This window comes from Lithobates pipiens, unplaced genomic scaffold, assembly GCF_037356315.1.
Source record: "Lithobates pipiens isolate NorthernLeopardFrog02 unplaced genomic scaffold, aLitPip1_a1.2 Scaffold_24, whole genome shotgun sequence".
In the NCBI taxonomy this organism is placed as follows: Eukaryota; Metazoa; Chordata; class Amphibia; order Anura; family Ranidae; genus Lithobates; species Lithobates pipiens.
In genome coordinates, this window is record NW_027507786.1 from 5,240,980 (window position 1) to 5,257,636 (window position 16,657).

General features: G+C 38.4%; 1 protein-coding gene across 2 annotated transcripts in view; it reads left to right on the forward strand.

Moving 5' to 3' along the window:
- Nucleotides 1-2,400: 2,400 nt before the first annotated feature.
- Nucleotides 2,401-16,657, forward strand: part of TPH1 (tryptophan hydroxylase 1) — a 35,385-nt gene continuing 21,128 nt past the window's right edge. Inside the window, exons 1-3 of one of the 2 annotated variants that reach the window (XM_077453541.1) lie at nt 2,401-2,556; nt 14,130-14,267; nt 15,649-15,832. In XM_077453541.1, the coding sequence (XP_077309667.1) occupies nt 2,467-2,556; nt 14,130-14,267; nt 15,649-15,832 (412 nt within the window). In that variant the 5' untranslated portion in view covers nt 2,401-2,466. Of the gene's footprint in view, nt 2,557-10,055; nt 10,134-14,129; nt 14,268-15,648; nt 15,833-16,657 lie in introns of those variants that run through there. The other variant, XM_077453542.1, reaches the window with a different exon arrangement.

Consider the following 16,657-nt stretch of genomic DNA (forward strand, 5'->3'; position numbering starts at 1 on the left):
ACAAAATAGGGGATAGTTTTATGGCATTTTTATTAATATTTTTTTTTTTTTACTAGTAATGGCGGCGATCAGCGATTTTTATTGTGACTGCGACATTATGGCGGACACATCGGACATTTTTGACACATTTTTGGGACCATTGTCATTTATACAGCAATCACTGCTATATAAATGTTTACAACCGCATCTCCTTGTTCAGCCGCCCCCGTGAGACGATCGCGGGTATCCGCAATCAGTGCTAAACAAATGCACTGATTCCTGTGTAAATGACACTGGCAGTGAAGGGGTTAACCAGGGGGTGGCAGTGTAGGGGTTAAGTGTTCCTAGGGGCGTGTTACTAACTGTTGGGGGCTGGGCTTTGTTTTAGTGAACACTGATCTCTGCTCCAATCACATGGAGCAGAGATCAGCGTCACTTGTTGCTAGGCAGAACGGGGAGATGCTGTTTACAACCGCATCTCCTTGTTCAGCCGCCCCGTGAGACGATCGCGGGTATCCCCACGGCGATCGAGTCCGCGGGACCCGCGACCGGACTCACGGGGGTCCCGACCGGCAAGGGCCGATGTCAGGGCGGCATTTAAAACTGGACGTACCTGTACGCCAATATGCCTGCCCATGTCATTCTGCCGATGTACGTTGGCGTGCGCCGGTCGGGAACTGGTTAAGGAGATAAGCTGCCCGTGTATGGTGCCAAGTCAGCAGGTGACCATACTGTCCAGACAGATTGGGTCTAAAGCCCCAGTGTTTCCTTCAGATTTACCAAAACCATATAATATGAGGTCAAACCTTAGGGGTTTCAATGTGTATGCAATCAGGCAGGACCTTCACTACATGGTTTTGGTAAAGCTGAAGGAAAAACTCAGCAGAAAAACTGATAGTGTGTATGGGGCTTAACGAGTCAATGCATAAAGTGGCATTTGAAACAGAACATTAAGTACTTGGCGGAATACCCATGAACACAGTGTTAACATTCAAACTTCATGCAAATAGTGTCAACCCATACGACCTTCCAGTGCTGGGACAAGGTCGCACAGCGCCCAGGGCAAAGATGCCAAACAGCGACCCCACCCCCGTTCATGATGTACAAGCTTAGAAGATCCTGCACCCAGTAAACCATAGCGCTCAGGGCATCCGTCCCCTCTTGCCCACACTTTGTCCCGGCCCTGCGAACTTCAACTTTGCAACAAATATACCTTTTTTTTAGACTTCCTGACGGATAATATTCAAGTGGTTATTATAGAATAAAAAATCCAGCAACAAGACCAGTATAACTGAGCCAACCGTTCCTGACTTGTTAAATGTAGCTGCAATGTGTTCTGCCGTGTAACCTTTACTGGTTTACTATCTATCTTTCCACTTAGGAAAGCTGTAGGCAGACGTTCTATTCTGTGCTTTTCTGCCGGGAGAGATCTTCTGGAAGGAGTTTCAGCACCTGTGATGGTGGAGAGCTCCATGAATGGGATCCGTCATCTGGACAGCTGCTGCCTTTCAGAGTCTCAGAAATAAGGTGGTGGAGCAAAATCAATAAAAAATTCCAGAGATGACATTCTGATCGTCTGTGAGCCGTCTGTCCGACACTGGCCTAAAAATGTCCAAAAATGGAGTCACTTTGAGATATGACCGACCACGGATCTGTATTAATGAGTCAGGGATGAGACCCCCCCCCCCCAGGGGTGATAATAGTGTCTTCTCCAATAAGACCTGACACTGAGAGAACAAAGGGGCCTTCTATCTATCTATCTATCTATCTATCTATCTATCTATCTATCTATCTATCTATCTATCTATCTATCTATCTATCTATCTATCTCTCTATCTATCCATCCATCCATCCATCCATCTATCTATCTATCTTCTATTCTACTAACTATCTATTTATCTATCTATCTATCTCTCATAAAAACATAGAAGAGTGACAGCAGAGAAATACTAAGTAGTCCAGTCTATTCCATTATATATATATATATATACGTTTGTCCCAAGCATATAAAAGATTATTAGATCTATCTATCTATCTATCTATCTATCTATCTATCTATCTATCTATCTATCTATCTATCTATCTATCTAGCTATCTAGCTATCTATCTATCTATCTATCTACCAATAATTTTGCATCTATGTGTTCTATTGGTCTTTAATCCAATTCATTAATAATGTAATAATATTTTTCCAAAACATCCTCCTTTCTCACTTTTCGGAGTGAATGTCGTCATCCTGTTTTTCTCCCTGTCCCCCCCCCCCCCACTTCAAATAGTAAGGGGATGCACTTAATGTCACCTTTGACGTTGATCTCTCCCATTTTTTCCATTTGCTTTTGGAAAAGGATTAGGCTGTCCCCTCCCCCCTCCTCAGTATAAATACTTGTAGCTGGCAGCAGGGTGACAGTAAGCACCCAGTGACACCAGCACTCAGGACCAGCAGCATCCAGCGAGCACCTACCCCTCCAGAGCCCAGCGGAGAGAGGCATGTACACCCGCCGCGCCGAGAGACCCCGGAGAGTCAAGTCCTTTGACTCCATGAACACCAACTTTGATGACAACCATATGAACAATGAGGTAGGTGGACTCCTTTCTTCTATCCGTGCCTTCATGGAACTCATTCTTCAATATAGATGGTTTTATTTTTTGTGATAAGTGGTAATAGATGGGATGGATATATACTTTTTTTTTTTTTGCTGTGCTATCTATCTATCTATCTATCTATCTATCTATCTATCTATCTATCTATCTATCTATCTATCTATCTATCTATCTATTTATCTATCTCTAGCTACCCCTTCATCTATTCATTGCCTATAGATAATTCAGATTCAGAATACTTTAATAATCACAAGGGAACTTAATAATAATTAGATGGAATATAGAAATTCATATTTCATCTATCTATCTATCTATCTATCTATCTATCTATCTATCTATCTATCTATCTATCTATCCGACTATCTATGTATCTATCTATTTATCTCCCTTCATCTATTAATTACTTATAGATAATTAATATTCAGAATACTTTATTAATCCTAAGGGAAATTATTAGTAGATAGATAGAATATAGACATGCATATTTCTGTATCTAGCCTACTATCTATCTATCTATTGATCTATCTATCTGTCTATCTATTTATCTATCTATCTCTATCCACCCCTTCATCTATTCATTGCCTATAGATAATTCAGATTCAGAAAACTTTATTAATCGCAAGGGAACTTAATAATAATTGGATGGAATATAGAAATTCATCTATCTATCTATCTATCTATCTATCTATCTATCTATCTATCTATCCGACTATCTATGTATCTATCTATTTATCTCCCTTCATCTATTAATTACCTATAGATAATTCATATTCAGAATACTTTATTAATCCTAAGGGAAATAATTAGTAGATAGAATATAGGCACACATATTTCTGTATCTATCTATCTATCTATCTATCTATCTATCTATCTATCTATCTATCTATCTATCTATCTACCCCTTCATCTATTCATTGCCTATAGATAATTCAGATTCAGAATACTTTATTAATCGCAAGGGAACTTAATAATAATTAGATGGAATATAGAAATTCATATTTCATCTATCTATCTATCTATCTATCTATCTATCTATCTATCTATCTATCTATCTATCTATCTATCTATCTATCTATCTCTCTATCTATCTCCCTTCATCTATTAATTACTTATAGATAATTCATATTCAGAATACTTTATTTATCCTAAGGGAAATTATTAGTAGATAGAATATAGGCACACATATTTCTGTATCTAGCCTACTATCTATCTATCTATCTATCTATCTATCTATAAATATATTTATAGATGTATCTATTGATACACAAGTCAATTAAATATGAATTATTAAATAATGCAAAAAATGCAACAAAGTAAACATGTAGAAGGTGAAATTATTATGATCCATAATGAACACAGGTTAAGTTCCATATACAATTCCATATACCTAAAAAATAAATATTTAACCATTTATGAACTGCTGCACAGATTTACTAAGGCAGAATGAGGAGCAATTCTGATGCAATGGTAAAGCACTGTGCTGTAACCGATTAGCAACCTGAATTCCTCAGTCTGGTGCAGTCACAAGAATGAAAAATTGCCAATTGGTTGCTTTGGGTTTTTGCAATAGGCTGAAGATGTATGGCAGGGGTAGGCAACCCTGGCACTTCAGCTGTTATAAAACTACAAATCCCATTATGCATCTGCCTCTGGGCAGCATCATGTCTGCGGCTGTCATTCTTGCAACGTCTCATTGGATTTGTAGTTTCACCACAGCTGGCGGTCCAAGGTCGCCTAACCATGCTGTATTGCACAATAAGCCAGTATGTGGCTTGATGTGGATTTCAAAGGACAGATTGGGGTTGATCTACTAAAGCTGGAGAGTGCAAAATCTGGTGCAGCTCTGCATGATAACCAATCAGCTTCCAGTTTTTTATTTTTTATTTTTTATTATTGTCGAAGCTGAATAGAACAAGCTTGCACTCTCCAGTTTTAGAAAATCAATCCCACATCTGGATAATTTAGGTGAGTGTTTCCCGACCTTATTAAAGCATTAATCCCTTTACAGAGCCCCCCCCCCCCCTTTTGCAATGGGTCACCCCATCCCAAGTGGTCCTTCATAAGCAATATTTTATTGGTTGCTTCCCGCTGAGGTGATATAGCATTCCGGAGAGTGGATGGTAGAATAAATCGCCCCTTCTCTTATATCTCTCGGGGGTTGATGGTGGTGGGAGCCTTGTTCCTCTAATCCCAGAAGACTCTTCCACTTCCATTATGAGAGGGGATAATGGAGAATGTAGAGGGAACATTGTGGCTACCATGGGAGAAGTGTGACTCCAATGTGGGAGTAGAAACATTCAATGTGGTCGTGAGCTCTGTCTAAAAGGGGCCCTACCAGAATGTATTCATAACCAAGTACCCCTTTGGGTAGAGTAAACACATCAGTACTGAAAATGTAATTCTATTCAGTATACTCTAAAGAAGACCTCCCAACCATCCACCAAAGTTGTAATTTAGGCACTACAATTAATGTTAGTACATTACAAGACATACTTACAAACAGGGATGAACCTGGGTTTGGTCCAAACTGGATTGGCCCAAGCTCATTGGTACGGCACACTGACAGCTGCTTGATGGGTTCAGACCGTACTCAAGCTCATCCCTACTACTAACATTTAGTGTAGAACCTCAACTAGAATTCTGGAAGATTGTTGGAAGGTCCTCTTTAGGACATACATATATATATATATATCTCAAGTTTTGTGCTAAAATATAACCGATTGTACATAAATATCAAAAAATCGAAAGAAATAGTGTCCATGTGATGTCAAGCAAATGTCCTCGGTGTTTAACACATTATTTACATCTTGCCAAGCATCAAACTGACAATGAAGTGAGCAACAAGTGATAGGTGAAACGTCTTCAAACCATCCTCAAGCACCGATCTGTAAACCTTCACCAAGTACCAAACAAAGAGTCTTACTGCAATAAACTGACCCTCTAAAACAGAGAAGTCAACATTCGCTTAAAATCATTAGGAACATCCAGCAGTAAGCGGAAGGTGTTACACGGGGAGACAAAACGGAAGAGCCAGGCGCTCCACTTAGTGTAAAACCATTTTCAAATTTAATTAAAAACAAAGATAGCCTACTCTCAGAAGAATATATACTCAACAGCTCTGTAAAAATAAATCCTGTGATAAAACATGAACCGTTTCCTGGTTCCATAATGTGTGGTGACATCATAAGTGTCGGCTCCGACCAACGCATTTCGTCACATCTTATGTCATTGGGGGCTTGTCTCCTATTTGGGTTACTCACGATCCTCTCTACTTACAAGTTCTATGAACTCCACCAGTATCTTGCTTACAGCTGAAGATTACTCCTCTCTAGCTCCTCCCATACCTCAATTTTTCATCTTGGAGTATTGGGAGCTGTCACTTCTGCTCTTTCACAGTTGGCTCCCTGACACTGCACTACTAGATCTTGCAAATGCGCATGTGGAGATCTAGCTGGCTGCCATTTTATTTACCTATTGTCTTTCTATCTGCAGCATCAGAGGATGGGTATGATGCAATAAGTACACAAGCTATAGCAAGAACAGGTAAATCCCACAGTAGATCAGCGTTATTGTCTACTCTACAGCCTTCTGGTATATATTATGTGAATATCCCATTGGCAGTATGATTAAATCCTGCCTAGGCAAGAAAGAAGGAAGTAGTACAGTGGAAGGGCCTAAAAATATTTATAAAGGAAAACCGTTTCAATTCTAGATTTTATTTCCATATGGCGGGAGGGGGAAGGCAGTGTGTAGGTGAGGATGCAATGAGCTAAAGTTATAAAAAAAAAGAGGTGTAATGGTCCACTTTACAGGTTCTAAATTCAAAGAACACCTGTAACTAGAGATGTACTGTATAACGGCTTCCATTGTTGACCTGTCCTTCTGAAGATGGCAGTTTTCTGGCTGTCATGCTAACCCAATGGCTTCTACTGAGTCCTTCACCTGAAACAAGTTTGCTGATGAGGTGTTCTGCTTCAAAATCTATGTCAAGCCAAAAACGTTTTTTTCTACTTTTGGATAGAGTGGCAAAGGGTTAGAACCTTTGTTGGGATTTCAGTGCTACCCAAGGCTCCACTAGAGAGATTTACCCTCACTTCCTGTCCCGTTGACAGCAGTTTCACTGGAAAATCTGCCACAGAAACAGGCAGATAGAAAAAGAGGTGGGGACAAGCAAAAGGTGATAGCCAGTGTTGTGGATGACCAGAATCATTAATTAAAATGAAACACTTTGATGAGACATATACCAAAGCACCCCCAAAAGGCGAGGGGTCCTGATGAAGATCTCAAATATGTAAGAAGCAGTGAGGGCTTCACATCAATGATCATAGATCCAAAATTAATTTTTATTGACTAATTAGTAGAATAAGCGAGCCGACTCGTTTCGTGTTCAAACGCTCCCCCTTTATCAGGGTTTCCTCTTTGACATGACAACACAGTGTATTCTGTGAATTCTAAACCACGTATACTAAAACGTTGTCAATGGGTCAGAATATGAGGGGAAATCTCTCTAATGCCGCGTACGCACCATCAGATTGTCCGGCATACTTAGTCCGCCGAAACGCATTTCAGCGGACAATTCGATCGTGTGTGGGCTTCAGCAGACTTTTCCAGCGTAAAGTCCGGCAGACTTAGAAAGTATTTTTGCACTCCAATCTTTCCGCCGTACTTGGGTTTCAGCGCACAATACGTTAGTCAGTATGCTAGTCCGGTGGACTAAGAATGACGCATGCTCAGAAGCAAGTACGAAAAAGGAAGCTATTGGCTACTGGCTATTGAACTTCCTTTTTCTAGTCCCGTCGTATGTGCTGTACGTCATCGCACTAGCAAACGCCGGACTTTCTGTGTGTCCATGTGTGGCCAAGTCCGTTCGGTAGAAAGTCCGCCGGACAATTCGCTCGTGTGTACGCGGCATAATGCCACGTACACACGATCGGAATTCTCATTGGAAAACCTCTGATGGTTTTCCCATCGGAATTCCACTCAAACTGTCTTGCCTAAACGTGGTCACACCAAATTCCGACTGCCAACAACGCGGTGACGTACAAAACGTACGACGGGACTAGAGAAAGGAAGTTCAATACCCAGTAGCCAATAGCTTCCATCTCGTAGTTGAATCTGAGCATGCGTGAGTCGGAATTGCATACACACAATCGGAATTTACGTTAGAAACTTTTTCCATCTGGAAAATTGAGAACCTGCTATCAAATTTTTTCTAGCCAGCTAAATTCTGATGGAGCATACACACGGTCGCATTTTCCGATGAAAAGCGCTCATTGGTCTTTTGCTGGCCAAAATCCATTGCCATCCGCTCTACAGGTCGCAAGCCCAGAATAGCTGCAAAAACCTGACCGGGTTCTCCATCCTTCCTTATCCATCCAAAACGAAAAAAAAAGTTTTGGCTGGATATACACTTTAACTCTGACTTTTTAAATATTTGGTCCATGTCCGGGACCCAGAAAGTACAGAAGGCAGGGGCATCATGTTCTTCTAATACAGGCTTCCTATAAAACAATGGTCCTTCATATTATTATAATATTCTAATGTAGATGCCCAACCTGTCTACACCATTTACCGGGTCTCATTGCCATTCAACTGGAGACCCAAAAGGTGGCAAACTTTCCAAAAAGTACTAGAATAGCAGCTCAACCCATAAGTTTTTTGTTTTTTTTTAATAGCTCAAATATTTTTGAATTTAATCTAAATGGATGGTTCTTTAATCTCAGAACATAATTTTGTAAGATCATCTAGTACAGTGATGGTGAACCTAAGGCACGCAGGGCCCTCTCTGTGGGCACGCAGAAGCTCCGGGCACACAAATGCTCCCCACACTTCACAAGGAGGATAAAGTGCCCAGTGTCCCCGCGCTGTCCCGGCACAGTCTACCTCCTCTGGATCACATGCACAGCACTTTGGCTCAGCAGACAACTCTTTGGAGAAAGTGCTGTGGGACCGACTCACAGGATGGCCAATCACCTCCCTCGGCCAGGGAATGAACAACCAATTGACTGGTGCGGAAGGAGAAAGGGGCGTTTGTTTGCCTGTGTGCAGCCACTTGGTTCCATTGGTGAGCAAGCCCAAAGATGAGGCCAGAGCGGCCGGTGATGAGCCGTGCCACATGCAGGGGCGTTGCTAGGTGGCAAAAAAAACAGGGGCTTCGGCCCGGAGTCTGAGCCCAGCACCAGGGGGGGGGGGTGGTGTGTGTTACCTACCTGATGCGCATTGACCTACCTGGCATACAGAAAAAGGATTGAATAGATGAGTTGATCAAAAACGAGGTGGTACCACATCCCAAAATATACGTTTTAAAGATAGAAGGAAAGGAATGAAGGGGCTGGAGGGTAACCAACCCCCGGGACTTTTAAACGGTACCTGTTATAAAGGCAGAGCAGTCACATGCCAACAATAGAATGAATAAAGTTTTATTTTAAAGCACAAATGCATGTTAAAAAACATTATTAGAAAGAAATGTGAACACACATATCAGATACTGAAGTACAAAACTGGTACAAAATCACAGATATCCATACATGTTACCAATTTGTACAAAGAAATGCTGTATTTTTCTTAACATGTTTCGCTCTCTTGAGTTTACTCAGGATGTTGCAGCGTTTAACATTAAAAACTGAAAAATAAAATAACAAAGTAAATAAATTGCCAATAACCCTACCTGGCATACACTTACCATTACACTCACCTACCTGACATACACTGACCTACCTGACCCAGGCTGACCATTACATTCACCTACCTGACATACACTGACCATTGCACTCACCTACCTGACATACACTGACCATTACACTGACCTACCTGACATACCTGACACACACTGACCTACCTGACCCACGCTGACCAACCTACAATACATAATACATAACATGCGCTCGAAGTTTACATTGTGATGGAGATGTGCCATCTGCTGCATGGCGATGGTTGGCACTTTGAAATAAGTTGGTTTTTATGTTGCAGTTTGGGCGCTCGGGCTCAAAAAGGTTCGCCATCACTGATCTAGTAAGAAGAACGCGTAACTTGGGCTGGATCTCCGACCCGCCTTCCGCCAGGGCTAGAACATTTTCTCACCAGACTGCCTTGGGATTATGGGTGATCGTGTCTGCAGACGGGCTAAGAAGGTTACGGCAGTTCATCTGCTGCTCTGCAGTCCTGCTGCTTCTCCAGCTTGAGTTTAAAGCTTTTTCCTCCACCTTACCTGCAAACATATTAAGCAGGAAAATCATTAACTCCTATACATAGTATTTATGACCTTCCTTTATTATTCTGGAGAACTGTAGCAACGTCCAGGTGTAAGATCAGGTCTACACTAAGATGTGTGTTAAGTAAACAGATACTGCAGCTGCAATACATGTTTCATCTATAGTTGGGTGTTGCGGGTGCCCCCCCCCCCCCCCGATCTAACCATACCTTATCTATATATTGCCGATATCCGAGCCTAAATATCTTATTTCTGTGTAATGCACATCAGTGATCAGACCCGATCTGAAGCTCCTCACCAACTTGTCCCATTGGCTTCTATTTAACGTATGGTAGTATTTAAGGTATACTTCTCTTTAAATATGTCAAGTGTTTGCGCATGTTGTAGAATTTTTCTAAGTATCTGATGTACTAGATGCAGGTGAACAATTTTTAGTTTTTTTCGGCATTTGCTAGATATCTGATTAAGTATATAAAAGATTGCCAACGGCTCATTGGCAATGCCAGTTGGGTTTCCAGATTTTTAGGCGCAGTGGTTGCAACATCAAAAAATTATATTATTTTGCACATTACTGGACCTATAATCTGCAGCTGATCTTATAAAGTCACAATGGTTGTCATAACTTTGTGAATATGAATGAAATGTTGGTAGGTAGCTGTAGGTACAGTTAATAGTCAAGAATCCTTGTTTAGTGTGTATGAAGTATAGCAGAAATTGCAGACGGGCCTATTTATGAAACATTTGTTGCACGAATGTGAGGAGCATTATTGCAAGCTGCACAAAATGTCACCGTAATTTTTCTAAGAGATTAATTCTTGTATCATTGGCTCCACCTAGTGGTATATTTTCTCATGGAGGCAGTTCAGAAAACAATATATATATTTTAGCCACTAGATGGAGCTGACAATACAGGCATTAAGCCCTTAAAAAAAGGACATTTCGTTCAATTTGCATGTGTATTTAAACCCAAAATCTTTATTTATATTTTGAGTATATTTGCCATTGCATTACACTTTATACAGTTTTCTTAAACAAATACTTTTAGCTGAATCTATTGTTTTTATTCTGAATCTGACAAGTTTTTTGGGGGATCCTGCCAGTAACAGCACTTTGTTTTTTTTTTTTACTGTTATAGACTGACAAATCTATCCATTTATAAAACATTCATTGTACGAATGCCTCAGCATTGGCACAGCCCTCGTGAATAATCTCCATGATGTGCCTAATATGTGTGTTTCCTATGATTGTCAGCTCCATCTAGTGGTCATAATTCAGTACGTTCCCTGAAATACCTCAATAAGGAAAATACTGCATTATGGCCACTAGATGGCGCTGGTGATTATAAGAAATACACATATTAGACACATTACAGGGATTATTTGCAATGGCTGTGAAAATGCTGCTTTTTATAAAATAGACCCCCAAGTCACTACCTCTCAATTAGCCGCAACATTGGCAGGATACTGTGCAAGCTCTTTCAATTGGACATTTTTGCTACCTATCAAGTCTATCATATAGACAGAGAGGTGGCCATTTGAAGGAGCTGGCATGACAGGCTGACAACCTTGCTGACTTAATGTTGTCAGCCTGCAATTGGAAGGGATGTTACCAGCAGGAGCTCCAAGTATGAAACTTTGCAACAGACAAACAAAATAAATATTTGCTTAAAACAATTGTATACAGTGAGATGGGATGCCAAACATACTGAAAAATACATTTGGGGTTTACATACACTTCAAGCGGCATATTTATATACCAGTGAACATGACTTTCACCAAACATTTACTGAAGGTGAATGTTTGGTGGATGTCTGATTAATTGCTTTATTTACTATGCCTTTTTAAGTGATAGTGTCAGTTGAGTTCCCAGATATTTGGGTGGAGGTGTAAGCTAATTTTTTCAAATATATGTCTCATTCTACAAAGTTTGACACATGGACAAGGATCTCTGTTTTTAATAACATGACTGTCATTTTTATTCTCATGGGACTGAACATTTCTGTCATTTTTTATTCTCATTGGACTGAAAATAACTGTCATTTTTATTCTCATTGGACTGAAAATATCTGTCATTTTTATTCTCATTGGCCTGAAAATATCTGTAATTTCTATTCTCATTAGACTGAAAATATCTGTTTTTTTTTGTTATTTCTAATATGTTTATTTCATATTCAAATATTTTAATAAGTCGAGTATGACAATAGCCATCACATGTAGCATAAAAGCCAAAATAAATAGGAAATGCTTCCACGCAGGGAGTGGTACATTAACAAGGGCCATTAACATGTCAAAACAAAGGATAACTGTACACAATAGGCCAATCAACTTATGGCCAAAAATCAAGTCTGTCAAATGATGGCTTTTAGCAGCCTGATAGCTAAAGTCATGGTAGAAAAAGATAAGAAGCTGCAGTTCGGCTGACGCACCCCAGCCATGACCTGAGAGAAAACTAAGACCAAGCTAAGGCAGGCCATATATGGGCCGAATTTCGAAAAAAAATTATTTCGAAGATCTTATCTAAGAATTTGTATTCTCATTGGACTGAAAATAACTGTAATTTTTATTCTAATTGGACTGAAAATACCGGTCATTTTTATTCAAGTTGGACTGAAAATACCGGTCATTTTTATTCTCATTGGACTGAAAATAACCGTTATTTTTATTCTCATTAGACTGAAAATAACAGTCATTTTTATGCTCATTAGACTGAAAATAACAGTCATTTTTATGCTCATTAGACTGAAAATAACAGTCACTTTTATTCTCATTGGACTGAAAATATCTGTCATTTTATTCTCATTGGACTGAAAATAACTGTCATTTTTATTCCCATTAGACCGAAAAACTTATTTTTTGTTTTGTTATTTCTATTTTGTTCATTTCATATTCAAATTTATTTCATATTTTAATAAATCGAGTATGACAAAAGCCATCACATGTAACATAACAGCCATCATAAATAGGAAATGCTTCCATGCAGGGAGTGGTACATTAACAAGGGCGATTAACATGTCAAAACCAATGACAACTGTACACAATAGGCCAATCAACGTATGGACAAAAATAGTCTGTCAAATGATGGCTTTTAGTAGCCTGATAGCTAAATTAAAGGTAGAAAAAGATAAGAAGCTGCAGTTCGGGTGCCACACCCCAGCCATGGCCCGAGAGAAAACTAGGACTAAGCTAAGGCTAAAGAATGTTCTTTCGAAGATCTCACCATTAGTGGGCTGCAGCAACAGCTGATTTTCGTGTGACAATCAAGTTTGAGTAATCGGACATGTTGGAAATTTTTTTGAAAAACAAATGATTTTCTATTCAATGATGGGAGAATTGTGCTCAAAAAAGAAATGCGCATGTGCAAGAAAAGAAACTTCCCGGAAAGAAAAAAGTTTCCCAGCCACGAAAATTCTTTTCTGTAGCAACAGGAGGTGAAATTGAAGGCTTGGTTGGCTGAATTTCAAAATCAATGGTAGCGCCAGTGGATCACAAAACGCACAAAATTTCTGATTTTCAAAAGAAAATTCTTTATAAATTCAATCATGTATGGCCAGTCTGAGATCCCCTACACACTATTTAGATTTTCTGCAGATTTTGTCTTCAGATTTACCAAAACCATGTACTGCAAGGGCCTGCCGGATCGCATACAAATTAAAACGCTTAATGTTTGACCTCATATTATATGGTTTTGGTAAATCTGAAGGAAAGAATGGGGCTTAAGTCAGTGAAATACCCAGTAATGTACAGATAAACAAGAGAAAAAGGTAGAGAATATTTGTCACTTTTTATTCTCATTTGACTGAAAATAACTGTAATTTTTAGTCTCATTGGACTAAAAATAACTGTCATTTTGATTCTCTTTGGACTGAAAATAACGGTCATTTTTATTCTCATTAGACTGAAAATATCTGTCATTTTTATTCCCATTGGACTGAAAATATCTGTCATTTTATTCTCATTGGACTGAAAATAACTGTAATTTTTATTCTCATTGGACTAAAAATAACGGTCATTTTTATTCTCTTTGAACTGAAAATAACAGTCATTTTTATTCTCTTTGGACTGTAAATAACGGTCATTTTTTGGACTGTAAATAACGGTCATTTTTATTGTCTTTGGGCTGAAAATAACGGTCATTTTTATAAACAAAGAATGATCCTTATCTTGATATGTCCGCTTTGTGAAGCCTACAAGCTCTGTACTGTAAACTCTGAAGGTATGACACAAGTGTTTGAATAATAAGGGATAAGGTCAGTAATGTAGATAGCCGGCTGTATAGTCAATAAGGATGTTGTTTTTAGTAGCGATGATGTCATAGTCAGCTCCTTCACCTTTTCTTTTAGTTCAACAAATCAAATTATATGAAGATTGAAGACAACAAGGAAAATAATGACAGCGTGGCTGAAAAGGGACGGGCGTCCGTCATCTTCTCTCTGAAGAATGAAGTCGGTGGACTTGTGAAGGCACTTAAACTTTTTCAGGTACGGTCATCCCAGGAACTTCCTAATGGTTAGAAGGTAATATAAAGTGCTAGCTCTTCAGGGGAAATCCGATTTGTATTCCTAAACGAATTAATAGGACTCCCTTCTTTTCATTGTGTATTTACTTCATAGTACTATAACTGTTACTGCAGCTGTGAAGTTCTCACTCAGGGACCACCAATCAGTGTCCTGCCCAGGAGAGGCCCAGGAGAGGCTGAACCCCAGCCAAACGGCTAAATACACTGATGAAATACACAGAGTATATAAAAATTGTTTTACCTTCCAACAGATTTGTATATCTATCCATCCAGTCCTGAGATTCACACTTCTCTGCTGCACAGCATAGCCCTGTCTTGCGGGGTAGGAGACCTGATTTTTCTCAGTTGCAGTTAAATGGGTGGGCAGGCTCTTGCCATAGAAGCATACTTTATGGCATACTTATCCTTCAGTATGCCCTCCTCCAGCAATGCAATAGACGAGCAATTCGTTTAGTTTCAAATTTGTTCTTTTTAACAAATTTCAACAAATTTGTTCATTCGGAAATATCCGAATGAATGAAAACCCGTCTAACGAATTTTTAGGAATATTTGTAAATTTGAGTATTCAAAAATTTGTAAATTTTAAAAATTTGTAAATTAAATTCAAAAATCTGAAATAATAACTAACTAATAATAACTATTACTAACTATTTATATATTTATATATTTATATTTTTTCTTTTCTTTCATTTTTTTTTTTTCGTTTTTCAGGTCATTCGTTATGATCGCAAATTCGAAAATTTGTAAATTCGAAAATCTGAAAATAAGAAAAAAAATATATAAAAATTTTCAGGTTGTTCCCAGAAAAGTAATAGAGGGAACATTTTTCAATGGGCACACAAGTTCTGGTGACCTGGGGGGGGGGGGGGGGGGGGGGCTCCAAGGATTTTCCTTAATTTGCAGGGATTTCCTATCACTTCCTGTTTTGGCTATAGAACAGGAAGTGAAGGTGAATCCCCCCCAAATGGGAGGAACATGGCTTAAAAAAAAAAAAAAAAAAAACCTTACACTATCAAAAAAAGAAAAAAGTTTTTCCTATAGTTCTACCTGAATCTTTCCATGTTTTGGCTTTATATAAAACTAGAGAGGTTGCCTAAAGGGAAAAAGTATTCACCAACTTTTTACTAGACTTTTATTTGCTATTGGGCCTTTACCATTATTTTATTTATTTATTGTTTTTTTTTTTTTATTTACTTTTCTGCTACAAATATTATCTGTACATAGATGAAGAATAATATACTTATTCAAAATATATTAATATATATATATATATATACTGTATGCCTATCTGATGCAAAGAACGCACACCTTGCTCATATTGATTGTGACCTCCTATTTATCAGGAAAAACATGTCAATCTGATCCACATTGAGTCTCGGAAGTCGAAGAGAAGGAACTCGGAATTCGAGATTTTCCTGGACTGTGACAGCAACAGAGAACAGCTGAATGAGATCATCCAACTGCTCCGGCCGCACGTCAACCTGATCACCATGAATCCGGCGGACAGCTTCTGCGTGGAGGAGGATGGTGAGCAGGCTCAGACCGGTTATCTGGCTTCCGTGGCATTTGATGGGGTGGTTCAGGAAGGGAAAATAAGGGAAAATAATGCCACACATCGCGGAATATAATTTCCCATTCGATTATTTTAATGCCAGAATTTTATGCCACTTGGGGTAGCTGAAGCTGAATTTGGTGGCAATATGAACTCTAAGGTGCTCGCAGGCACATCCTGATCTTAATGCTCCAATACACTAAGGTGCAATGATATTCTAGGCCGTTGTAAAAAAAATATATATATATATATATATATATATCACTATATTTTTGCCAGAATCAAATCAATGAAAGGGGCATGTATGCAATAGAGTAGAATGCTGCTGCATCCATATTTTTAGACCTTAATGCAGCCAAATAGTGAAAAAAATGTTTTATATAAAATTACAAAAAATGTAACATTTTTTTTATATAAAATTGCAATTAACTTTAATTTTAATGCTGTCAAATAGTGAAACATTTTTTATATACATGAAATTACAAAAAACCTGAACGTTAATGCAGCCAAATAGTGAACCTTTTTTATATATATATATATATATATATATATATATATATATATATATATATATATATATATATATATATTAAATTACAAAAAAACTTTAACTTTAATGTAGACAAATAGTGAAACCTTTTTTTTTTTTTTTTTTTTTTTTTTTTTTTTTTTATAAAATTAAAAGAAACTTCACTTTAATGCAGCCAAATAGTGAAACATTGTTTTACATAAAATTACCAAAAAACTTTTACTTTAATGTAGACAAATAGTGAAACATTCTTTTTTTTTTTTTTTTATAA